General features: G+C 46.3%; 1 protein-coding gene across 1 annotated transcript in view; it reads left to right on the forward strand.

Annotated features, from left to right (window-relative positions):
- The first annotated feature begins 1,294 nt into the window (after window positions 1-1,294).
- LOC148143618 (uncharacterized) overlaps window positions 1,295-27,078 on the forward strand; it is a 97,284-nt gene continuing 71,500 nt past the window's right edge. The window contains exons 1-2 of the mRNA XM_087975247.1: window positions 1,295-1,318; window positions 1,382-1,755. Of these exons, the coding sequence (XP_087831373.1) occupies window positions 1,295-1,318; window positions 1,382-1,755 (398 nt within the window). The remainder of the gene's footprint in view (window positions 1,319-1,381; window positions 1,756-27,078) is intronic.

The following is a 27,078-nucleotide window of genomic DNA, read 5'->3' on the forward strand; positions in this document are numbered from 1 at the left end:
AGCAAGTACCCTGACAGAAATTTTAGGAACGGAAATTAAAGTGGACCCTGTATCTCTCCTCTTGGGCTTTTTGAACCTTCCCTCCCTGGACACCTACGGGAAGAGACTATTTTCTATTCTTTCTTTCGTGCAAGGAAAAATATTTTGGTGAACTGGGCGGCTGAGGGCCACCCTGGACTTTCAAATTGGCACAGATTAATTATGGAATGTATTCCCCTTGACTTCCTTACAAATATGGTGCACCGAAAGACTGAATTATTTTATAAAATATGGCAGCCCTTTTTGAATTACACAAATACAGATATTTTGGCTATCCTAACAAGGGCTTTTATTTAATTGAGATTACAAACCTGGCTGGTCCGGGGCCCCTCGGGGGAGGAATCCCGCACGAATACGGGTTTTATTACATCTGATGTTAACACATTCCGAACGTGTAAGAGACTTAAATATACACTCTGGTTAGTAGTAGGTTAGATTAGTAGATAGTTGAGTTTTGTTTGTTTTTTCTTCTTCTTTTTCGTTTTTTTTGTTAAATTTTGACTATTGTATATTTGAGTTAATTGTATATCAATGTTTATATCTGAGAGTTTTGTTTATTTTTGTAAACTTGTTAAAATGTTAAATTTCTAATAAAAATATCTATAAAAAAAACCGGACTGGCAGTGATGACTTTTGTAATCTTTTCTTACAGACTATCTGAAGACAGAAGTTTCAAGTCAACAGATAAAGGGCTTATGTCCAAAATGTTGATTCTCCTGCTTCTCTGATGCTGCTTGCCGTGCTGCCCTTTTCCAGCGATGCAGTTTTTGACTCTGACTCTCCAGCGTCTCCAATCCTCACTTTCACATCAATGTCTGATAGTTACTCAATCCATCAGGACCGCAACAATTTTTAACTATGATTCTGTGAGAAGGAGCAAAGCTTTCTTTTTGGTCCCTGTTTGAGTACGGGGGCACTGGTTGAAAGACCCTACTGTTGCAGCGCACTGAGTGTGGAGCCTGAAACAACTCTACTGCCTGGAAAGAAGAATTCATGGCAGGGTTGTACACGTGTGTGTGCAGCTGAAGCTTCGGCCATGGAGAAACCCGAGGAAACACGCCCTGTTGAGAAACCATGGAGTTGTGGCGACTGCGGGAAGGGCTTCCATGTCCCACCTGTCCTGGCGGCTCATCAGTGCAATCACACTGGGAAGAGGCCGTTCTCCTGCCCCAAGCGGGCAAAGGGCTTTACTTGCTCCTGTGTCCTGCTGGCCCACCAGCATATAAACACTCGTGAGAGGAAGTTTTACTGCTCCATGTGCGGGAAAGGATTCACTTGGGTGGACAACCTCCAGACCCACCAGCGATTCCACGCAGCGGAGAGGCTCTTTAGTTGCCATGAGTGCGGGAAAGCCTTCAGCAATTCCTCCAATCTGCTGACGCACCGGCGGGTCCACACGGGGGAGAGGCCATTCAGCTGCCCTGAATGCGGGAAGGCCTTCAGCGATTCCTCCAACCTGCTGAGGCACCGGCGGGTCCACACGGGGGAGAGGCCCTTCAGCTGCCCAGAGTGTGGGAAGGCCTTCAGCAATTCCTCTGACCTGTTGTCCCACCAGCGGGTCCACACCAGGGAAAGGCCATTCAGCTGCCCCGAGTGCGGGAAGGGGTTCACCCACTCCTCCAAACTGCTGGCCCATCAATGGGTCCACACCGGGGGGAGGCCGTTTACCTGCCCCGACTGCGGGCGGAGGTTCACATTGTCCTGCAACTTGCGGAGGCACCAGTGCATCCAACAATCAGATTCCACCAGTGACGCTGCAGTGGGTCACCCCCAGGGCTGAACCTCCTGCCCATTCTGACAGTGGGTGCAGCGAGCTTTTGTGTTTTGTGCTGGACTCACCCCCACCAAGCCCACCTACGTGGCTCAGGGGTGGCATGGTGACTCTGTGGTTAGTACCACTGCCTCACGATGCTGACCTGGGTTCAATTCCACCCTTGGGGAGACAGTCTGTGTGTAGCTTTCACATTGCACCCCCCACGTCTGTATGGGTTACCTCTGAGTGCTCTGGTTTCCTTCCCGTGGTCTAAAGGTGTGCAGGTTAGGATGAATTGGCCCATCTAAATTGTCCCATAGTGTTCAGGGATGTGTCGGTGTGGTGCATTAGTTGGGGTAAATGTAGAGGAATAGAGATAGGGAATGGCTGGGTTACTCTGCGGAGGGCCAGTGTGGACTTGTTGGGCGAAAGGACCTGTTTCCATACTGTAGGGAATCTAATCTTTAAAAAAAAAGAATTCCTCCAAGCAATCTTGATAAAATATGCCGAGTTGGACAAAGTATCCCATCAAGTTTGAGTTGAAGAAGTCAGAAGTGACACAACACCATGTTACAGTGCAACAAGTTTATTTGAAATCACAAGCTTTAGGAGCATTGCTCTTTCATGAGTGCTGCTCCTTCATCACTTCATCTGGTGTCGTGTGACTTCTGACCTTGTCCACCCCAATTCAACACCAGCACCTCCGCATCAGAGTTGACGAATGAGATTGGATTTTATTCGGCCTGATTGTGAGATGTTCCATTTGGAAACTCAAAACTGTCTGACCAACAAAGAGATGCAAATCATAGAGTCCTACAGCAGGAGACAGGCCCTTCGGCCCAACATGGTCCACACTGACCAAACTGTCCATCAACACTAAGCCCATTTCCCTGCAGTTGGCCCATTTCCTACCATACCTTTCCTATCTACGTATTTGCCCAAATGCCTTTTAAATGTTGTTAATGTACCCACCTCAACCACTTCCGCTGGCATCTCATTCCATATGTGTACCACCGTCTGCGTGAAAAGAAATGTTGCCCCTCACATTCCCTTTTATTCTTTTTCCTCTAACCTTAAACTGATGCCCTCTAGCCCTCACTTCCCCAACCCCGTGCATTCACCCTCTCATGATCTCTTCACTTCTCTAAGGGCCTCTCTCAGACTCTTAATCCTCTAAATAAAAATATCTTAGCTTGTCCAACCTCTCCCTTTTACACAGACCCTTGAATCCTGGTAACATCCTTGGAAATGTCTTCAGCACTCTTCCAAGTTGAATAACATATTTGTTATAGACACTGCCCTGTCTACCTGTTTTGTTGGAAATATAGGACCTAATCCAAACTGGATAATCTGGCTGATGGGGCAGGAAACCACTTCCTTTCTTGAGAGACAAGTCTCCTGGAGAGAACTGGCTGGCTGACTGATCTACTGACCCTCAGTGTCCCACTGCCCTCAGTTATCTGGAGGGGTGTCCACACATTTGCCGAAGGTGGTGCTTGAAACCTTTATCATCTTTGGGATGGATCCCCATTCATTCCGTGCTATGGAGTCATGCAGCCTGGAAACAGACCCTTCAGACCAACCAGTCCATGATCCCCAACTAAACTAGTGCCACCCATCTGCTCCTGGCCTGTATCCAGTATGTTAATACTTTTGTTCATTTGTTCACCGTGAGAGTTGGATAAATAAATTGCTGATTGTTGATTTTAAAGTGTTGGGGATTTATTCTTATCACTAGAGCAGGTTACACCACTTTTCATGCTAATTTTACAGATTATTGGGTGACACGCTCCTCTGGGTGTTTCTGTTTGAGATAGGTGTGGCTGTCAGCCTTTGCTTTATAAAAGTATTGACGTAATGTCGTGCTGAATGCAATGGAGTCAACATGAATCCCAGCCTTTCACTGTGGTTGTGGGTGAATCGTCTTAATTTGGCTCTTAACTCAGAAACTACACACAATTAACTGCTGAAACAATGACTAACACTTTATTGTATGTAGCAACCAAAAATAAAACTCCTCAAGTTTTCATTGGAGAAAAGAAGGTTTAGGGGTGACTTGATAGAGGTGTACAAGACGATTAGAGGTTTAGATAGGGTTGACCATGAGAACCTTTTTCCACGTATGGAGTCAACTAATATGAGGGGGCATAGCTTTAAATTAAGGGGTGGTCGGTATAGGACAGATGTTAGGGGTAGATTCTTTACTCAGCGAGTAGTGAGTTCATGGAATGCCCTGCCAGTAGCAGTGGTGGACTCTCCCTCTTTATGGGCATTTAAGCAGGCATTGGATAGGCATATGGAGGATAGTGGGTTAGTGTAGGTTAGGGGCTTGGATCGGCACAACATCGAGGGCCAAAGGGCCTGTACTGCGCTGTATTCTTCTATGTAACCAAGTTCAACCTCACTCACAACTTGGCTATCACACAATTGATGGCAGAATTTAACTGAGTTTCCCCCACCAGTATCTGACTCTGGAAGTGTCCAGGGATTCAGTGCAACATTCTTCTTCCAAGTACAGCTGCGACATCATTCTGGTTGAATTCTGGTGGAGATTCCTCGCTTTCAAATCTGTGATGTGATGCTTCTTTAGATTCTAACACCACCTCCCCATACTTCTGGAGATCTCCGGTCTGTAGCTTACCTTCTTATCCTCGAGGTTTAGTGGTTTGTTTGATACAGCGTTTCCTGCAAAAAACCCCTTTACGTCAGGGCCTTCCTTCCACAGACAAACTTAATTGTCCTTTTATCATGAGCTTATTAAACACTTCTCTCATCTGTCCCAGGAAACATCTTGTTGTTTTGCGTCCTTCTTCCCAGGGATGGTTAACTACCAGAAATTAGGCCATTCAGCCCATTGAGTCTGCTCCACTATTCAATCGTGGCTGATACGTTTCTCAACCCAATTCTCTCTGTAACCCTTGATACTTAAGATTGATTGAGTCTGCTCCACCATTCAATGGGCTGAATGGCCTAATTTCTGCCTCCTGATGTAGCAGTTTCTCAGTGGCCCTTTTGTTTCTTGGTCCAGAAAGAGTTCCTGCTGATTCAGGGAGTTGGAAAGTTCTGCAGTTTACAGGACCACACCACATTCCCCTCTGCCTCCTCCTGAGATACTGGCAATTCCCAAGATCCCTTGGTATCCCTGAAAACAATCGAGGTGTCTGGAAATCTCTGCTGCTACTCTGGAACAGAAGGATTATGGGGAGAAAATTCAGAAATCTGATGTGAAAAGGGACTATGGAGTTCTACTCCAGGATTCTCTCCAAGGTAAACTTACAGGTTGAGTCAGTAGTTGGGGAGGCAAATGCAATGATGGCATTTATTTTGATCAGACTTGAATATAAATGCAGGGATGTACTTCTGAGGCTCTGTAAGGCTCCGGTCAGCCCACAATTAGAGTACTGTATGTAGATTTGGGCCCCATATCTCAGGAAGGATGTACTGGCCCTAGAACATGTTCAGAGGAGGTTCACAAGAATGGTCCAGGAATGAAAAATTTAACATATGAAGAACATTAGAGGACTCTAGGTTCATACTTCATGGAGTTCAGAAGGATGAGAGGGGATCTAATTGAAACCTACAAAATAATGAACGGTGTGGATGTTGGGAAGGTGTTTCCATTGGTAGGACAGACTAGAACCTGAGGGCTCAGCCTTCGCGTCAAGGGAAGACCCTTTAGAACAGAGGGAAGAGAGGCTCCTTCAGCCAGAGTGTGGTGAGTCTATGGAATTCACTGCCACAAGGCTGCGGAGGCCAGGTTACTGAATATATTTAAGACGGAGATAGATAGGTTCGTGAGGATCAAGGGTTAAGGGAGAGAATGGGGTTGAGAAACTTATCAGCCATAATTGAATGGCGAAGCAGACTCAATGGGCTGAATGGCCTAATTTCTGCTGCTATGGTCTTATGATATGCTGATGTGTGGAGGGATGAGAAGGGGGGAAAAAGAGATGAAGAGAGAAAGACAGTTAAGGTGAAGCTCGATAGAGATGAAGGAAATATAAGAATTGTATTATAAATGGCAGAACACATAGGAGCACTGGCATACAGAGAGATCTGGGCATATAGATCCGTGGAAGTGGTAATGCAGGTGGGCACGGTGGTCAAGAAAGCACACAGCACACTTCCTTGAGTGTAAGAGTTACGTTACAGCTGTTTATTATGGCCACATTCAGAATATAGTGTGTAGTTCTGGTCACGGTGCTACTGGAAGGATGTGGGTGCTCTGGTAGAGGGTACAGGCAAGGTTCACCAGGACATTGCCTAGTCTGGAGGGCTCTCGTTATGAGCAGAGGAGGCATAAACCTGGATTATTTTCTTTGGAAAAACAGAGGCTGAGAGGAGACCTCGACAAAATGCTGAGATACACTGATTGGCTGGACAGGGGTGGCAGGGTAGCTCAGTGGTTCGCACTGATGCCTCACAGTGCCAGAGACCTGCGTTCGATTTTAGTCTCAGGCAACTATCTGTGTGGAGTTGGCACATTGTCCCTGCACCCCACCTCCCGTGTCTGTGTGGGCTTCCTCCGGGTGCTCGGGCTTCCTCCTACAATCCAAACTTGTATAGGTTAGGGTGGATTGGCGATGCTAAATTACCCATAGCGTCCAGGGAGAGGCAGGATAAGTTGGATTGTCTGTGTGTAAATTGCCCCAATGTTCAGGGATGTGAAAGTTCGGTGCATTAGTCAGGAGTAAATGTAGATAATGGGGGTCAGAAAACGAGTCTCTATGTGTTAATCTTTAGAGGGCCAGTGTTGTCTTGTTGGGCTAAATGGTCTGTTTCCACGCTGGAGGGATTCTATGATAGTCAGAGGTGTTTTTTTCCCTCCAAAGTAGAAAGTTCAACTAAAAGAGGTTCAAGGACTGTTTGGGGGGAAAGTGGTGGGGGTGGGGAATTAACACAGAGGGATGGTTGGTTTCTGGAACGCACTGCCAGTGGAGGTAATGGAAGCAGGCACCTTAACAACGTTTAAGGTGTATCTTGATAGACGCATGAAGGGGAGGTGAATAGAGGAACAGAAGCCACACATGGGCAATAAATTGCAGGTCTAAGTAAGAATTAAGAAGTAGCACAGGCTTGAGGGGGTCTATGTGCCTAAAGCAAGTGAGAAGGGCCTGTGACTGTGCTGTATTGTATTGATACAGCTTTCCCCCACTATTTGAAAGTAGAGTGTTCCTTTCATAAGCCGAAATGGCCTAAAGCGAAGAAGCAATTACCATGAATTAATTTATATTATGCCTTTCTTTGTAAAAGCGACAATCCTCTTCGGATTTCTTTCGGTTTGTGAGAACAGGTATTAATGTAGGTCTTTTGTTAAAGTGAAGTAGTGTAAAGTGAACTTTCGAAAAGTGGGGGATATCTTTATGCTGATGGAGGGGAGATGGGGGAGCAATGAAGAGGGGTGGATGTAGGCTCAGGTGCAGAATAAACACTGAGACACCAATTGAGCAGCCCAGACTGGCTCTGTGCTGGAGACTCAATGGGATAGAGACAAATGTATCTATTTCAGGTATACCTGCAGTATGCTCCATCCAGGATAAAAAAAAAAGTCCTTCATCTGCTTCAGCATACAGGGCAGATGAGCAGTTTCTCCCCAATGTGGACCAGGAGGTGATGCGACTGAGTGAAGCCTTTCCTGTGCTGAATGCAGGTGAATGGCCCGGTATATAAATGCTGATGAATATCGGGCAGGCGGGGAAGGGAAACCGTTCCTACACTCCCTGCATTTTCATGATTTCTCCATGGTGCAGGTGTCCTCGTATTTCTCCAGGTTCAACAATCAGTTGAAACTCGCTCACACTTACAGCATAGGTGTGGTGTTACTGGTGAACCCTCTGATAATTGGAGAACTCTGTAAAACATGTTCCAGTCACTACTCTTGTGTGTGGGTATGTAAGACTCTGTGAGTTTCCAGTCACACTGACATTTAAAACCTAACAAAGCAGACAGACCTTCTCCCCTTTGTTTTCAAGGCCATCTATATCCAAGTCCTGGTGAATCAAGCGATTGTCAGACTTCGATGTGATGTTTGGTCTGAGATTTCTGCCTCCAAATTCTTCTCTTGTAATATTCCTGTGGAAAGAGATTGCAAAGGTCATCGCTGTCAGTCCACAATAGAAAATCAGAACACACATTTCTAGTTTCTGTGGATCATTCTTTCCTCTCTTAATACCCAAGATCTTTGTGCTGATCTATACGTAAATGTATACAGCAGGGTAATGTGGTGGATTGCATACTCCAGGAAGAGTTCACTCAAGTTGCTGAATGGACATCTATCATGCGGTATTGACGTTCTTACTGAAGATATACAATATGCTGCAGTGCAATATTATGAGCCCAGAAACAACTGCAAATCAGGCTTTTAGAGCCATAAACATTCCATTAAATATGTCACATATACCCCAGACTTATCTGTCTTATATTAACGCACGGTTGTCTTACATTTCCAGAAGACTCAGATTTAAGTTTTAAGTGTGACTTTTTGTAAAAGAAGCCGTCGTTTTGGACTCCTTCCATGCCATACTGACTCTATTACTGGAAATACATCCATACTACACCGGGATTCATGGATCAATGACGTGAGGCTTATCTTTACCCTCTTATAATTTTCTGTTGCATAAATGTTTCGACGTATGCCAACGCTTTTCACCAGTCATACAGTCAGAGACATAAAGCACAGAAACAGATCCTTCAATCTAACTTGTCCATGCCGACCGGATATCCAAAATTAGTCTAGTTCCATTTGCCATCACTTGGTCCATATCCCTCTAAACCCTTCCTTTGCATATAACCATCCAGATGCCTCCACCACTTCCTCCGCAGCTCATTCCATACACGCTTCACCCTCTGCAAAAAAAAGGTTGACTGCAAGGTCCCTTTTAAATTTTCCCCCTCTCGCCCTAAACCTATGCCCTCTAGTTCCGCACTCCCCCTATCCCAGGGAAAAGACCTTGTCTATTCACCCCATCCACACTCAAGTTTTTATAAACCTCTTTAAAAAACACACACTCAGCCTGCGATGCTCGAGGGAAAACAGCCCCATCTTATTCAGCCTTTCCTTGTGGTTCAAACCCTCCTACCCTGGCAACAGCCTTGTGACTCTTCTCTGAATCCTTTCAAGTTTCACAACATCCTGCCTATAGGAGGGAGACCAGGATTGCACACAATATTTCAGAAGAAGCCGACTGAAACTGACTTTTGCAGAGTCTGCTCCCTGCTTGTATTCATACTGCCTCCCGTTGTTGCAAGTGAACAGTGCTTCCCCCTTTCTCTCTCCCTCCCAGGATAAGGAATGGAAAGGGGGAGACATTGCTTCATTTCCAGATTTTGCCCAGAAGAGCCCCCCTATTGTCTGAATGCGCAAGTTGGACGGTGAGCTTCTGAAGCTACTGCTGCTCCTCTCTTTCTGAATGAAGGTTGAGCTTCACTCCAGACTGCAACTCCCTTTCTCTGTCCAAACATCTGTGAGCACAGCACATTTTTGTTGAAATAAGGCATATTTCCTGAATGTTACAATTAAAGGGGTGTCTTCCCCCCGATATTCCAAGGGATGGTAAGTCAGAGAAGGACCACGCCTTGTGTTGTGTGGCTCGTGTGACAGTTGCAACAGGATGTCCCAACTCCTCTGCTCAATTCAAAGTTTGAGAGAAGAGTTGTAGCTCGGGTGCTCATTGTTGTGGTTCTGTTCGCCGAGCTGGGAATTTTTGTTGCAGACGTTTCATCTCCTGTCTAGGTGATATCCTCAGTGCTTGGGAGCCTCTTGTGAAGCGCTTCTGTGATGTTTCCTCCAGCATTTATAGTGGTTTGTCTCTGCCGCTTCCGGTTGTCAGTTCCAACTGTCTGCTGCAGTGGCCGGTATATTGGGTCCAGGTCAATGTGTTTGTTGATAGAATCTGTGGATGAGTGCCATGCCAGAGAACAGCCAGGGAATTCCTAGAGGCATGGCCTCGAGGCATTTTTCCAGCACCACATTTTTCAACTCTGGATCTGGGACAAGGTGTGTGGTGTGGGGGGAGGGGAGGGGAAATAAGGAAACTGGTGAAATCTACATTGCTCCTATGTAGTTGGTGGGTCCCAAGGCAGAAGACAAGATGTTCTTCCTCCAAGCGTCAGGTAGCATGAGCTTGGAGGGGAAGGCACCAGAGTACTTGCGTGTCCTTGACGGATTGGGAGGGGGAGTTAAAGCGTTCAGCCACAAGGCGGTGGGGTCGTTTCGTTTTGGCGTCCCAGAGCTGTTCCCTGAAATGTTCTGCAAGTTGGCGTCCAGTCTCCCCAATGTGGCAGAGACCACATCGAGAGCAAGGGACATATAAATAAATCTTATAAACAAATTGTACAAATTTTAGCCTGCCAGGGTTATTTTCTTTAATTAAGTTAAAGAAAATTTTAATTAAATTGGGTGACTACATGAAACGGTTTGTTGGTCAGACTCAAATCATCATCCTCAAATGAGACAATGCCATTAATATCAGTGAACTGCTTTTTTTTTAGAACCACAAGTTCTTGATTTATTTTCACAACTTATTGGTATTCACATCTGCACATTCAATGTCAAACTCTGACATCAGAAATGACATGACATCATTAATTTTTTTCTTACAGTAATTCAACAAACAAATTAATAACACACAGTGAACACCAACTCTCATTAATATGAAATTAAATTTGACCAAAGAAAAAGTAAAATCAAGATGAGAGATAACAAATGGGGGAAGGGCAGAAGGCAAGAAATGCAGCATCACTGAAGGTGCTCCTCCAGGGAGTGTATTTTACCAACTACAACTGCTCAATATAAACAAACACTCTGACATGATCCTCCGGTTTTAATGTAAACCATAGCCCCATACAGTAGGTACCATTTAAATAAGTTAATAGATACAAGCCTTGAGCAAATCCAGCCTCCAGCCGGACCCCCCGCTTCTTGGAGCTCGGACCTTCCTCCAGCTCCGGGGGGTTGTTGAGCTCCTGGGCTCCGGCCGCCGCCGAAGAAGCCGGGGGCGCCGACTCTCTCTCTTCCACCGCCGACATTTTTAATTTGTTTTCTCGTTCACCCGATAACTGTCACCTCCCCCTTCCCGGGCCCCGGGAATTATACAAAAATAAACAATAAACGCCACCGGGGACTGTCTCCTTTTCTTCACAACTTTTGTTTGAAAAGTTCTGGCTTTCATTTGAAATGTATTTTAAAGGTATTTTCTGAGGTAAACGATGCCTGTCTGCCCCCTCCCTCCGTCAGAAACCGCCCGCTGAGTCGATGAGAAAACCGCAGCCTCGCGCCGCCATCTTTGTTTTTCTTCTTCATTCCGTCTCCTCCTTCAGTGACGCGCGTCATTCGCGTCCCCTCCAATCAGAGCGCACCTTACTCCACCTGACCAATGGCGGCTGGCTTTGAGCGTCGTGTTGGTCCCACCCTCTGCAATATCTCTCTCCGATTAGTCGGTACCGACCACAAGCTTTGGGATTGGTGGAGAATTTCACAATCACGTCAGTGTATCCACCCTTTTCATTCCCGTTCATTCATTCAACAGCAGATGACCCAATTTACTGCAACGGGCTCTGGGGCGAAAGCGGTAGTGTCACATATTCAGGGGGAAGATGTGATTTTTAACGTTATCAACCAATTCAACTCTGGCACCTCCGCATCCATTCATTCAATCGAAGAGGGCTCATTTTTGTGTAATGGGCTCTGAGGGTATAATATTTGTATCCCATGTTGAGAAGAAACCTCTCCCCATTCATTCACTAGAAGAGGACCTATTTGCTGCAGAGGTTTTTTATGGCGCAGTGGTAGTGTCCCTATCTTCGAGCCCTGAAATCCCACTGCTATGAGGATGCGGAACAACAAATGTTTTCGTCATCAGTCACATGACACCAGGTTATAGTCCAGCAGGTTTGTTTGGAGGGGATCTTACAGAAATATATTAAATTATGAAAGAAGTAGAAATAGGATGTTGCATTGGTAGGTGAGACTGGGATAAGAGCGCATGGCCTCAAGATTAGAGGAAGCAGGTTTAAAACTGAACTGAGCAGAAACTTCTTCACCCAGAGGGTTGTTAATCTATGGAATTCCTTGCCCAGGGAAGTATTTGACATTACTTCAGCAATCACTAGAAGCAGTAGATACGTTTTTGAAAAATAAAAGAATTAAGGGATATGGTGAAAACGCAGGTAAGTGCAGCATAGTCCACAAAAAGATTAGTCATGATCTTATTGAGTGGTGGAGCAGACTCGAAGGGCCGGAAGGCCGACTCTTGCTCTTAGTTCTTATGCTCTTATGTTGAAATCACAAGCTTTTGGAGTGTAGTCACTGCAGCAGATGAAGTCATGAAAAAACAAGTGCAGGAAAGAGAATTTAGATAAATGAAAGACGGTCAATTACTTACTCCCATTCCTATTTCTGATGATCTTACTACACAGCAAGTTGTGTTGACCAAACATGAATTTTATTTCCATTGTTTAAAATCAAATATTTAAGATGAACAGTTTGTTTTTCCTCACTTGGACACACTGTGACCCATAACACTGTGAATATCATAAACCCGCTCATGAGATATCATAGGAACAATTCATAAACTAGATTTGTCACTGAGATACTAGAAAGGAGAAAAATTCCCAACATGTGCAGGATGCTAACGAAAAGTTAGCAACCTGAAATAGTAACAGGAGCAAGTGAACAGTCCCAATCAGGAAACTCATATTCTGACATCCACGACAGTACCTTGCTTTCCTTTTCAGTTTAATGATCCATAATTGAATCTGACTCCAACACACTCTCTGGCAGGCAGTTCCAGAGGTCAAAGTATTTTCAATCATTAACGAAGTAAGTTTTGGATCCATCCCAAAGACATTGAACATAGAAAAATACAGCGCAGTACAGGCCCTTTGGCCCTCGATGTTGCGCCGATCCAAGCCCACCTAACCTACATTAGCCCACTATCCTCCATATGCCTATCCAATGCCCGTTTAAATGCCCATAAAGAGGGAGAGTCCACCACTGCTACTGGCAGGGCATTCCATGAACCCACGACTCGCTGAGTAAAGAGTCTACCCTGTCCTATACCTACCACCCCTTAATTTAAAGCTATGCCCCCTCGTAATAGCTGACTCCATACGTGGAAAAAGATTCTCATGGTCAACCCTATCTAAACCCCAATCATCTTCTACATCTCTATCAAGTCACTCCGAAACCTTCTTTTCTCCAATGAAAACAGCCCCAAGTGCCTCAGCCTTTCCTCATACGAACTTCCTACCATACCAGGCAACATCCTGGTAAACCACCTTTGCACCCGTTCCAGTGCCTCCACATCCTTCCTATAGTATGGCGACCAAAACTGCACACAATACTCCAGATGCGGCCGCACCAGAGTCTTATACATCTGCAACATGACCTCAGGACTCCGGAACTCAATTCCTCTACCAATAAAAGCCAGTACGCCATATGCCTTCTTCACAGCACTATTTACCTGGATGGCAACTTTCAGAGATCTGTGTACATGGACACCTAGATCCCTCTGCTCATCCACACTACCAAGTATCCAACCATTAGCCCAGTACCCCATCTTCTTGTTACTCTTACCAAAGTGAATCACTTCACACTTACCTACATTGAACTCCATTTGCCACTTTTCTTCCCAGCTCTGCAGCTTATCGATATCCCGCTGTAACCTGCCACATCCTTCCTCACTGTGAACAACTCCACCGACTTTCGTATCATCCGCAAACTTGCTCACCCAACCTTCTAGCCCCTCCTCCAGGTCATTTATAAAAATGACAAACAGCAATGGTCCCAAAACAGATCCTTGCGGAACACCGCTAGTAACTGCACTCCAAGATGAACCTTTTCCATCAACTACTACCCTCTGTCTTCTTCCAGCCAACCAATTCCTAATCCAAACCTCCAACTCACCCTCAATGCCATACCTCCGTATTTTTTTGCAGTAGCCTAGCATGGGGAACCTTATCAAACACCTTACTAAAATCCATATACACCACATCTACCGCTTTAGCCTCGTCCACCTCCTTATTCACCTTCTCAAAGAATTCAATAAGGTTTGTGAGGCACGACCTACCCTTCACAAAACCATGCTGACTATCCTTGATCACATTATTCCTATCCAGATGTTCATAAATCCTATCCCTTACAATTCTCTCTAAGACTTTTGCCCACAACAGAAGTGAGACTCGCCGGCCTATAGTTATTGGGTTATCCCTACTCCCCTTCTTGAACAAGGGAACCACATTTGCTATCCTCCAGTCTTCTGGCACTATTCCTGTAGACACTGAGGACATAAAAATCAAGGCCAATGGCTCTGCAATCTCCTCCCTTGCTTCCCAGAGAATCCTAGGATAAATGCCATCAGGCCCAGGGGACTTATCTATTTTCACCCTTTCCAGGATTTCCAACACCTCTTTCCTACATACCTCAAAGCCATCCATTCTAATAAATTGTGACTCAGTATTCACATCGGCAATAATGTCCTGTTCCTGAGTGAATACTGACGAAAAGTATTCATTCAGTGTCTTCCCCAATCTCTTCAGCCTCCACACGCAACTTCCCACTACTATCCTTGACTGGACCTATTCCTACTCTAGTCATTCTTTTATTCCTGACATACCTATAGAAAGCCTTTGGGTTTTCCCTGATCCTACCAACTAAGAACTTTTCATGTCCCCTCCTTGCTGCTTTTAGCTCTCTCTTCAGATCCTTCCTGGCTACCTTATAACTATCAATCGCCCCAATTGAACCTTCACACCTCATCTTTACATAGGCCGCCCTCTTCCCTTTAACAAGGGATTCCAATTCCTTATTAAACCACGGTTCCCTCACACGACCCTTTCCTCTCTGCCTGACAGGTACATACTTATCAAGAACACTCAATAGTTGCTCCTTGAACAAGCTCCACATATCAATTGCGCCCTTCCCTTGAAGCCTACTTTTCCAAGCAACGCATCCTAAGTCGTGCCTCACCATATCATAATTTCTCTGCCCTCAGCTATAACTCGTGCCCTGCAGTGCACACTTATCCCTCTCCATCACTAGAGTAAAAGTCACCGAATTGTGGTCACTGTCCCCAAAGTGCTCACCTACCTCCAATTCTAACACCTGGCCTGGTTCGTTACCCAGAACCAAATCCAGTATGGCCTCACCTCTTGTTGGCCTGTCTACATATTGTGTCAGGAAACCCTCCTGCACACATTGGACAAACACCGACCCATCTAAGGAACTCGAGCTACAGCTTTCCCAGTCAATATCTGGAAAGTTAAAGTCCCCCATAACAACCACCCTATTACTTTCACTCTTCTCCTGAATCAATCCTTTCTTCTACGTCTCTAGGACTATTAGGAGGCCTGTAGAAAACTCCTAACAGGGTGACCTCACCTTTCCTATTCCTAACCTCAGCCCAAACTACCTCAGATGGCGAGTCTTCATCCATCGTCCTTTCCACCGCTGTAATACTATCTTTGACAAGCAATGCCACACCTCCCCCTCTTTTACCCCCACCTCTGACCCTACTAAAACATTTAAACCCTGGAACCTGCAACAGCCAATCCTGTCCCTGTTCTACCCATGTCTCCGTAATAGCCACAACATCGAAATCCCAGGTACCAATCCATGCTGCAAGTTCACCTACCTTATTTCATATACTTCTTGCATTGAAGTATACACACTTCAAGCCACTTTCCTGTTTACAGGCACCCTCCTTTGAGATTGATGCCATGTTCCTAACCTCCCTACACTCCAGGTCCTGCACCCGAAAGCTACAGTCTAGGTTCCCATGCCCCTGTAGAATTAGTTTAAACCCCCCTGAAGAGCACTAGCAAACCTTCCCCCAAGGATACTGGTGCCCCTCAGGTTCAGGTGTAGACCATCCTGTTTATAGAGGTCCCACCTTCCCCAGAAAGAACCCCAGTTATCCAGATACCGGAATCCCTCCCTCCTGCACAATCCCTGTAGCCACGCATTTAACTGTTCTCTCTCCTTATTCCTCGACTCTCTATCACGTGGCACGGGTAACAAACCAGAGACAACAACTCTGTTTGTTCTAACTCTGAGCTTCCAACCTAGCTCCCTGAAAGCCTGCCTAACATCCTCAACCCTCTTCCTACCTATGTCGTTTGTGCCAATGTGGACCACGACTTCAGGCTGCTCCCCCTCCCCCTTAAGGATCCGGAAAACACGATCAGAGACGTCACGTGCCCTTGCACCTGGGAGGCAACATACCAAACGTGAGTCTCTCTCGCCCCCACAGAACCGCCTATCTGTGCCCCGAACTATTGCTCTGCTCTTCTCCACCCTTCCCTTCTGAGCAACGGGGATAGGCTCCATGCCAGAGGCCTGAACCCCATTGCTTACCCCTGGTAAGTCGTCCCCCCCACAAGTATCCAAAATGGTATACTTGTTCTTGAGGGTAACGGCCGCAGGGGTCCCTGCACAGGCTGCTTCTTCGCAGTCCCCCTCACTGTCACCCATCTGTTTGCAATCTTTGGAGTTACTACTTCCCTAAAGCTCTGATCTATGACCCCCTCTGCCTCCCGAATGATCCTAAGTTCATCCAACTCCAGCTCCAGTTCCCTAACATGGTCTTCGAGGAGGTGGAGATGGGTGCACTTCCTGCAAGAGTAATCAGCAGGGACGACCATGGCATCCCTCACCTCAAACATGTTGCAAGAGGAACATTGCACTGCCTTCACTGCCATCCCTCTAAAAGTAACCTTTTAAAAACAAACTAGGTCCAAGAATAGAACAAGCAAAATGCAGCACTTACCTACTTACCACAACGGTTCTTATTATTAGGTTAGGCACCTCTGTAGTGCCTCGGGTTCCTCTCCTGCGTGCTTTTATAGGGAAAGAAACCTACCCAGGTAAGCTTACGCTACACCAACTTCCAGATCCGCTTCGCGCTTTTTAAAAAAAAACTTTCAAATTTAAACCGTTAAACAAACGTCACCGAGCCTTCAAGCAGCCCCTGCCAAACAGCCCTTACCTGCTCCGCTGACACTTCTATAAGAGGTGTTGGCTGGACCCAGACACTTCGGCGGGCAGTGTTCATTACTCATGTGTATTCTCTCCCCCACCCGCCTTAAACTAATCACCTGGGTTGTGAGTCGATTGTGCTGGCATTCTGGTGGCCCCAGGCAGTGTCTGTATCTGCTCTGCTGTTTCTCTCCATATTGTGATCCAGCGGCTATCTTGTGTGTCAAGTTGGCCAACTGATGGCTCAGTAGCCATCTTGTGTTTCTGTGTGCCTAGTAACACCCTGCCCTTCCCCACCTCTCCGCCACGCCCACTCTCTCTTCCCCACTCAATCTCTCTATCAACCCCACTCATTCTCTCTCTCTACCCCCACCCTCTGACTGCCATTTTCTCTCTCTCTCTGTCCCCCATCCTTTTGGTCTCTATTCTCCCCAGCCTCCACCACACCCGTCCTTTCTCAAGCCTCGAACCATCTTTGACCGCTGTATCAAGCCCTTCAAAGAACAGAGAGAGAGAGAGAGAGAGAGAGAGAGAGAGAGAGAGAGAGAGAGATAAGGGATAGTAATGCCTCTACCTGGGAGTTGGGAGGGGTGATAAATGGCTGATCTTCAAAATTGAGAATACCTAAAATGATTTTTGCAAGGTTTGTAGCTCAGGTTGAGGTTTAGGGTGTAGGTTTGCTCGCTGGGCTGTAGGTTTGATATCCAGATGTTTCATCACCTGGCTAGGTAACATCATCAGTGGCGACCTCCAAGTGAAGCGAAGCTGTGTGTCCTGCTTTCTATTTATATCTTTCTCCTGGATGGGGTTCCTGGGATATGTGGTGATGTCATTTCCCGTTCGTTTTCTGAGGGGTTGATAGATGGCATGTAGATCTATGTGTTTGTTTATGGTGTTGTGCTTGGAGTGCCAGGCCTCGTAGCCCTCCACATGGATGAAAAAAAACATCATTTCGACTGGGACAACACATCTATCCTGGGGCAGGCTAAGCAAAGACTTGCCAGAGAATTCCTAGAGGCCTGGCACTCCAACCTCAACGCCATAACCAAACACATAGACTGAGATACCATCTATCAGCCTCTCAGAAAACGAACAGGAAATGACATCACCACAAACCCCAGGAACCCCATCCAGGAGAAATAAATAAATAGAAAGCAGGAGACAACAGCTTCGCTTAACTTGGCGTCGCCACTGAAGATGTTACCTAGCCAGGTGATGAAACGTCTGGATATCAAACCTACACCCTAAACCTAAAATGATATCTTCAGAAACATCGTTAAAGCCAGAAAGCGTGTTCAAGTTTTTTAAAAGAGCTGCTGAAATCTGTCTGATTCTTTCACTGAAGTAAACGCAGTCAGGCCACCGCTCAGGACAGGCTGGAAGGGGTGAATGGGCGAAAATGAGCACTGCAGATGCAGGAGATTAGAGTCAAGATTAGAGTGGTGCTGGAAAAGCACAGCCGGTCAAGCAGCATTCGAGGCTTTTGCCTGAAACATCGATTTTCCTGCTCCTTGGATGCTGCCTGACCTGCTGTGATTTCCAACACCACTCTGATCTTGAATGTAAGGGGTGAATGGCCTAGTCCTAGTCTTGTGAAGTTGGTTCCAACTATCTAGAAATAGCGTCACAGAGCACAGAAACATACCCTTCGGTCTATGCCGACCAGATATCCTAAATTAATCTAGTGACCCATTTGCCAGCATTTGGCCCCTTATCCCTCTGAATCTGTCCTATTCATATCCCCATCCAGATGCATTTTAAATATTATCATTGTACTGGCCTCCACCACTTCCTCTGGCTGACCCCCACCAGCGTTCTGTGCAAAAAGGTTGCCCCTCAGAAATCTTACCCCTCTCACCCTAAACCCATGCCCTCCAGTTCTGGACTCGCGCAACGTGGGGAAAAGACATACAAAAGTTGAGCAGCCAGACAGAATGCAAAAACAATACAATGTCGAATCACAGGGAAAAACAAATTGTAGCTCGACCCCTTTTTTGTCGTATTGGCATTTGGACTCTTAAAATCTGACAGGAACACCAGCATCCCTAGTGAGCATACTGCGCATGTTTCCCGGTGTCAGCAACGCAGTGCACATGCCCACCGGTGTCAGCTGAACACTGGGCATGCTCATCGCTTTCCGCAAAAAATGGCGCGCGACCTTCCTTTGATGGTCCAATAGGGAACCGTGGAGGACCAAAACAAAACTGGTCCTCCTGCCAATCAGAGCCACCCCATTATCTGAATGCGGAAGTTGGACCATGAATTTCTGAAGCTGCTACTCCTGCTCCTCTTTCTGAATCAACATTGAGCTTCACCCAGACTGCAAATTCTTTTCTCTGTCTGAGATCTGTGAGTACAGCACTCTCTTTTCTCGCCCCCTTTGCCATTTCTATTTATTTACGGAATTCAATTGTTGACTTACAGCAACTGAAAGGAAAGGGATTGAACCCAGGGAGGGGACGGACTATGGAAAAGTGATCGAGGTCTGTGTCTCAATTGGCAAAGTAGACAGACAGGAGGCTGGAAGGGCACAGCAAATCAGGCAGCATCACGAGGTGTAGAAGTCGATATTTCGGGTGTAACCCTTCGTCAGGACTGGGGATGGGTGCCAGGACCGGGGGCTAAAGTGGGGATAGGTGAAGAATCGGTCAGATTAATCATTGGGTGGAAGAAATCAGGTTGGTGGCAGGAAGGAGTGGTAGTGAGGGGCATGGGGCTGAGAAGGGAGTCGGGTGATGGAAAGGGAGGTTATTTGAAATTGGAGTTCTCGATGTTGGGTCCTGCAGGCTGTAGTCTGCCCGGGCGGAAGATGGGGTGTTGTTCCCTAATTTGCGGTTTGGTTCGTTGTGGCAATAGAGGAAGCCTATGATGTTCTTGTCAGAAAGGGAGTGGGAAGGGGAATTAAAATCGATGGTGACTGGGAGGTCTGGTCAGCCTCTGCGGACCCAGCTGTGATCCTCGCCAATCTGTTCCCCAAGTTTATGCTCAGTCTCCCGGAAGTCTAGAAGACCACAATTTACAAACACGTGGCAAATGCAGTATCTCAATGTAAAGTTATAGTCTTTGCTATGAAACAAAAAAGCAGGAAGGAGATGTATTGTTTAAATGGTGATACTTTGGGATGTGGAGAAAGTGAGAACTGCAGATGTTGGAGATTAGAGTCAAAGTGTGGTGCTGAAAAAGGTGGTAAGTCAGGCAGCATCTGAGGACCAGGAGAGTCGACATTTCGGTCCCGAGCACTTCATCAGGAATGATGTGTGGATGGACAAAGGGTCTGATTCGGTTCTATATAACTCTAATCATCTTCAGTGAGAGCAGAAGTGTGATTGTGAAGGCTGGAGTTTCAGAGCAGCTTTCAAAGATGCTTTGCCCTTAATGTGGATGGACAAAGGGTCTGTTTCTGTGCTGTATGACTCTAATCATCTTTGGTGAGAGCAGAAGTGTTTCTGAGGAGTTTTCAAATATGTTTTGCCCTTAATGGGAGTAGAAGGTACAATGAAATCTTGCATTTGTGAGACAGCAACTGAGTGAGTGAGTAAATCCGAGGTTTTGGTGCAAAGTGGGAATTCATTGCACTGTGAGGATGAAACTCTACTTATTGAGTCATTTCTGCTGGTGAATGAAACCAGGCTCAAGATTAGGAGGAGTAAATTTAGGACAGAGATGAGGAGGAACTGCTTTATCTGGAGTGTAGTGTATCGATGGAATTCTCTGCCCCAGGAAGCAGTAGAGGCAGCTTCATTAAGTATATTCAAGACACAATTGGATGGGTTTTTGCAATGGTAGGGGAATTAAGGGTAGTTGGGACAATGCAGGGAGGAGGATCTCAGATGGTGAATAGATTAGCCATGATCTTAATTGGATTTTTGAACAAGAGGAAGGCATGAAAATGGTTTCAAGACCAGTTTAGAACAGTTACAGAGCCAGAGAGCACAAACAGACCCTTCAATCCAACTAGACCATGCTGACTGTGTTCACAAAGTAAACTAGTCCCACCTGCCCCATTCTCCCCGTAACCTTTGATCCCCTTGATACTCAAGAACCTATCTGTCTCAGTTTTAAATATCCTCAGTGACCTAGCCTGCACAGCCTTCTGTGGAAATAGATTCTACAGATTCACCGCTCTCTGGCTGAAGAAGTTTCTCCGTTCTAAAAGGTCTTCTATTTACTCTAAGGCTGTGCCCTCTGGCCCGAGTCTGTCCTACCAATGGAAACATCTTCGCAATGTCCACTCTGTCCGGGCTTTGAAGATTATGTATGGTTCAATTAGACACCCCCCCCCCCCCCGCCCCACCGAGTGCGGGCCTGTTAATCAGCATGAACCAGACCCTTCAGGATGAGGTCCAGCAGGGATTAGGGTCAGCAAAGTGTGAATGGAGGGAGTGTGTGTGGGATGGAGATTTTCAGCTTCTAGGGAATGAGAGAGAAAAGTGAGTTCGCTATAAATTAGAATTGATCGGATGGGCCAAAGAGTAGTAAATGGAATTTAATTTGGAGAAATGTGAGTTGTTGCATTTTGGTCAAGCAATCCAGGCAGGACTGACACAGTTAGGGGGAATGTTGCAGAACAAAGAGTCCTTGGAGTGCAGGTTCCATAGTTCTCAGGTAGACAGGATAGCCTTTGTTGGTCAGAGCATTGAGTAGATGAGTTGGGAGGTCATGTTGTGGCTGTCCAGGATGTTGGTTAAGCCACTTTTGGAATACTGCAGTTAGTTCTGGTCTCCCTGCTGTAGGAAAGATGTTATGAAACTTTGAAAGGGGTCAGAAAAGAATAGGTCAGGGGCATTCTCCATGGAGCATCCGAGGCTGAGGGGTAAACTTATAGACCTTTGTAAGGGCCATAGATAGAGGGGAAACCCCACGGTCTTTTCCCCAGGGTATGGCAGTCCAAAACTAGAAGGCATATATTTGAGGTGAGAGTGGAATGATTTAAGAGATTGGAGGGGCAACCACTTCAGAGAGTGGTGCATGTATGGAACGAACTGCCAGAGGAAGTGGTAGAGGCTGGCACAATTACAACATTTAAAAGGCATGTGGATGTCTGTCTGTTCTCAGCTCTGCTGGATGTCTGTTGAAGCTCTGAACCCTCCCTTCTACACCTTCTGGGTTAAACAAACATTCAGTCAGTCAAGCCTCAATCCACAATCTCCCAGCCAGTCAACAATCCAGGCACAGTGTAGTCACAGCAGGCAATCAGCTGCCCTGAGTCGGGAAGGCCTTTACCCAGGCCTCTGCCCTGCTGAGGCACCGGTGGGTCCACACTGGGGAGAGGCCCTTCAGCTGCCCCGAGTGCAGAAAGACATTCCATGAATCCTCCAACCTGTTGAGGCACCAACGGGTCCACACAGGGGAAGAGGCCCTTCAGCTGCCCAGAGTGCGGGTAGGCCTTTACCCAGGCTTCCTTCTTGCTGATCCACCAGTGGGTCCACACGGGGGAAGAGGCCGTTCCCCTACACAGTGTGGGGGTAGGCCTTTTTCCAGGCCTCTGCCCTGCTGAGGCACCGTGAGTCCACGCAGGGGAGAGGCCTTCAACTGCTCCTCCCACCTGCGGAGCCACCAGCGGGATCATGTGGCATTGCAGGGGATTGAAAGAATGACGGCCGAGTGCCTTTATGAACTGGACTATCAACCCAGTTCCAGTGGCTCCCGAGTTCGATTCCCACCGCGACAGATGGTGGAATTCGAATTTGGTCAGAAATCTGGAGTTCAGAATCTAACGGTGAAACCATTGTCGGTGGGGTGGGGGTGGAAGAAAACCCCCATCTGATTCACTCAGTTCTTTTTTAGGGAAGACTTGAGCAGTTATTAGAGCAGTCGTCCTAGCTGCATCCTTTACCCGGTCTGGCCTACACGTGACCCCAGCCCCACAACAGTCTGGTGGACTCTACGCTGCTCATCCAACTTGATTGGAATACAGGTTGAAATTGCTGAGTGAGGCAATACTTTCTCCAGGTTAAGGCTGTACCAAGGATGCAGTTACAAAGGGACGACTCAGTGGTGACCAATAATGAAGAAAGTGAGGGGTTGCACTTTGACCTTGAGCGATGTTTTAAAAATTGCTACTTTTTCTACGCCTTTCTGCTGGGAGATTCTGAAGCTGTAACAAAGTTGGGTCACAATAAAGATTACCTGAACTTCACACTGAGCTCAGACTCTCACTGAGAGCTTTAAACTGCAACAGGTTTTTGTTTTAAAACTGCTCATTTTACATGTGAAAGTGAGAACTGCTGATGCTGGAGATCAGAGTCAAGATTAGAGTGGTGCTGGCAAAGCACTGCAGGTCAGGCAGCATGCGAGGACCAGGGACATTGACATTTCGGGCAAAAGCCCTTCCTCAGGTTTTTGCCAGAAACGTTGATGTTCCTGCTCCTCAGATGCTGCCTGACCTGCTGTGCTCATTTCTGACAGTCTCCTGTACTATGTTTCCAATGTTGTGTATCGGTTGCAGCAGTGAAGGAGTAGCCAGCATTGTTAGAAATTGTAAAATTTTCAGGAGTGCAATGTCAACAGCATTGTAGTTTCCTGGCAGCACTGAGAAGTGTGTGCTTGGTTCACTAGACATGATGTGGAGGTGCCGGTGTTGGACTGGGGTGGATAAAGTTAAAACTCAACACCAGGTTATCGTCCAACTGGCTTATTTGGAAGCACGAGCTTCTTCATTGGGTGTTTGTGGAACAGGATCATAAGACACAACCACCTGATGAAAGAGCAGTGCTCCAAATGCTAGTGCTTACAAATGAGCCTGTTAGAGTATCACCTGGTATTGTGTGAAATTTAACTTCGCACACCCCAGTCCAACAGCGGCATCTTCAAATCAGGTACATAGTTCTTTGAAAGTTGCATCATTGGGACACAGGGTAGTGAAAGAGGCCAGTCAGGAGCCCTGGAGGACCGGAAGGTGACTGGTCCTCCTGCCAATCAGAGCCTTCCTATTGTCTGAATGCAGACGTTGGAACATGAGCTTCGGAAGCTGCTGCTGCTCTCTCTGAATGAAGATTGAGTTTGCTCCAGACTGTAACCTCCTTATTCTGTCAACCATCTGAGTGTATGGTACTCTCTTCACAACTCCTTTTCCATGTTTTTCATTCTGGGCTTCAATTTCCGACTTGCAGCAACTGAAAGGAAAGGGAATGAATTCACGGAGCGGACAGAATCAGGAAAAGTTTGTTTATAAACAGAGTGTTTCACGTGTGGAGTGAATGTAAAGAGGAAGTGGTGGATGCACATTCAGATGCAACGTTTAAAAGACATTTGGATAAGTATATGCGGAGGCACGGTGTTGGGCCAAACACTGGCAAGTGGCACCAATTTAGTTTGAGAACGTAGGCAGCATGGAATATTAGATTACTTACAGTGTGGAAACAGGCCCTTCGGCCCAACAAGTCCACACCGACCCGCCGAAGCGCAACCCACCCATACCCCTACATTTACCCCTTTAACCTAACACTACGGGCAATTTAGCATGGCCAATTCACCTGACCCGCACATTTTTGGATTGTGGGAGGAAACCGGAGCACCCGGAGGAAACCCACGCAGACACGGGGAGAACGTGCAAACTCCACACAGTCAGTCGCCTGAGTCGGGAATTGAACCCGGGTCTCTGGCGCTGTGAGGCAGCAGTGCTAACCACTGTGCCCTTAAATAATTGGACTGAAGGGTCCGTTTCTGTGCTGTCTAACGTAACTGTTCTGTCGTGGTCTTAAAACCATTTTCTTGCCTTCCACCTTCAACGTGGATACTCTACCTGCATCCAACACATAAACCATTCAAAATAAAAAAAAACCTCCTGCGCACAAAGAAATCCACACTTTATTGGTCAAAAATCAGATGAACTCAGCCTTGAATATATTCAATGACCCCCTAACTGCAGGAAGACATCCCCACTTCTAATCTCAGTTCAGCTTGTTAATATACCACTTGCCTTGCTGCACCTGTCTGACAACTCGCATTGACTGATGTAGAAGGATGCTGCAAATCAAAGCACTGATCACACGGTGGTCTGGTGTCAGCTCAGATTTCAGGCCCTGATTTCTCTGTCCTGTGTTGATCCTCCTGTTCCCACAGACTAAGATGTCGGTCTGTTCTCAGCTCTGCTGGATTTCTGTTAAAGCTTTGACCCCGCCTTTTATAACTTCTGGAACGATAAAATATTCAATCAAGACCCAACCCACAATCTCCCAGCCTGTCAACCATCCTGATACAAGGTGCAGTCATAGCAGGGAATCAAACAAGAAAAAATGAAACAAAAATCATAAATAGGCGCACGTGCTTAATGTTTGTTCATGAGGAAGTAAACCAGGAATAGGGATCTCTCAGGAATCTTACAGTGCCCTACTTGAGGAATTCTGTCACCCTTACATCTATTAGTACCCAGCTATGAATTACAACAACATTTACACCAACAGGAATAAAGCATCTGTTATCAAATAGACAGAGATATACAGCACGGACATGGACTTTTTCTCTATCTCATGCACACATGATAGATCATCCATGGTGGGAGTTAGTCTTTGTAGCATGATGTTTGCAAATACATTCTATTTTGCTCAAAGACTGCACAATCTGCAGGCAGTCAATACATGTAATATATTGTAAATTCCACTTTGAAAATAGATAATGGGCCCACTACCTTTTGGATGTGAGCATTAGTGGTATAGTAAGTAAGTTTGCTGATGACACCAAAATTGGAGGTGTAGTGGACAACGAAGGAGGTTACCTCAGATTACAATGGGATCTTGATCAGATGGGCCAATGGGCTGAGAAGTGGCAAGTGGAATCTAATTTAGGTAAATGTGAGGTGCTGCATTTTGGGAAAGCAAATCTTAGAAGGACTTGTACACTTAATGGTAAGGTCCGAGGGAGTGTTGCTGAACAAAAAGACCTTAGAGTGCAGGTTCACAGCTCTATGAAAGTGGAGTCGCAGGTCAATAGGATAGTGCAGATGGCATTTGGTATGCTTTCCTTTATTGGTCAGAGTATTGAGTACAGGAGTTGGGAGGTCATGTTACAGCTGTACAGTTGGAATATTGCATGCAATTCTGGTTTCCTTCCTATCAGAAAGCCCTATGCAATGTTTGTTTTTGTTTAGTGGGCGGCACAGTGGTTAGCACTGCTGCCTCACAGCTCCAGAGACCTGGGTTCAATTCCCGCCTCAGGCGACTGACTGTGTGGAGTTTGCACGTTCTCCCCGTGTCTGCGTGGGTTTCCTCCGGGTGCTCTGGTTTCCTCCCACAGTCCAAAGATGTGCAGGTCAGGTGAATTGGCCATGCTAAATTGCCCGTAGTGTTAGGTAAAGGGTAAATGTAGGGGTTTTTGGTGGGTTGCGCTTCGGCGGGTCGGTGTGGACTTGTTGGACCGAAGGGTCTGTTTCCACATTGTAAGTAATCTAATTAATGATTGCTGCAACCTATTCTAAAATATGAAAGACTTAACAATCCAGGTTTGTTCAATATATCAGTTCAGTGGCAGGGCACTAATGTTTTCCTATCAATTCTGTGCCATATGATCTTATTGTCCACAATCACCTGATGAAGAAGCAGTGCTCCGAAGCTCGTGTTTCCAAATAAACTGTCGGACTTAGCCTGGTGTTGTGCGATTTTTAACTTTGTCCAGGTTCAGATAGTGCCCAGGGATGTGCAGGTTAGGTGCATTAGTCAGGGGTAAATGTTAAGCAATAGGGGAATTGTGTGGGTGGGTTACCTTTCAGAGGATCGGTGTGTAGTCTTTGGGCCAGTTGGCCTGCTCCCACACTGTGGGGAGTCTCTGAAGGGGAAGGGATTTTTGTAAACTGTGCAAGGCAATGCAGGCGTAGTGTGGGGGCCTGCTGTTGGCCTTGCCCCGCCCTTTGCTCCTCTCCCCTGTTGTGGAGTTGTCTAAAAAACAGCTACTCTTTCTCTGCCCTTTTTGCTGGGGGAGGTGTGGGGGATTTGAATCTGTAACCATGTTGGGACACAAAATAAAAGGTAACCAGAACGTACTGCTGGGCTCAGGCTCTCATCGAAAGCTTCAAGCGGTTTTTGTTTTAAAGCTGCTCATTTCTTGCAGCCTTCTGCACTAAGTTTCCAATGTTGTGTATTAGATGGAGCAGTGAATGAGTAGCTGGTTTCGTTAGATACTATAAATTTTTCAGGAGTGCATCGTTTCATCGGCAGTTTACTGGCAGCACTGGGAAGTATGGGCTGTGTTCACTAGAAACGAGGTGGAGGTGCTGCTGTTGGACTAGGTTGGACACGGTTTAAAAATCACAACACCAGGTTATAGTCCAACAGGTTTATTTGGGAGCACCAGCTTCCGGAGTGCTGCTCCTTCATCG

Source organism: Chiloscyllium plagiosum, unplaced genomic scaffold, assembly GCF_037043375.1.
Source record: "Chiloscyllium plagiosum isolate Xiang-an unplaced genomic scaffold, Cpla_swu_hap1 HiC_scaffold_27, whole genome shotgun sequence".
Taxonomy (NCBI): Eukaryota; Metazoa; Chordata; class Chondrichthyes; order Orectolobiformes; family Hemiscylliidae; genus Chiloscyllium; species Chiloscyllium plagiosum.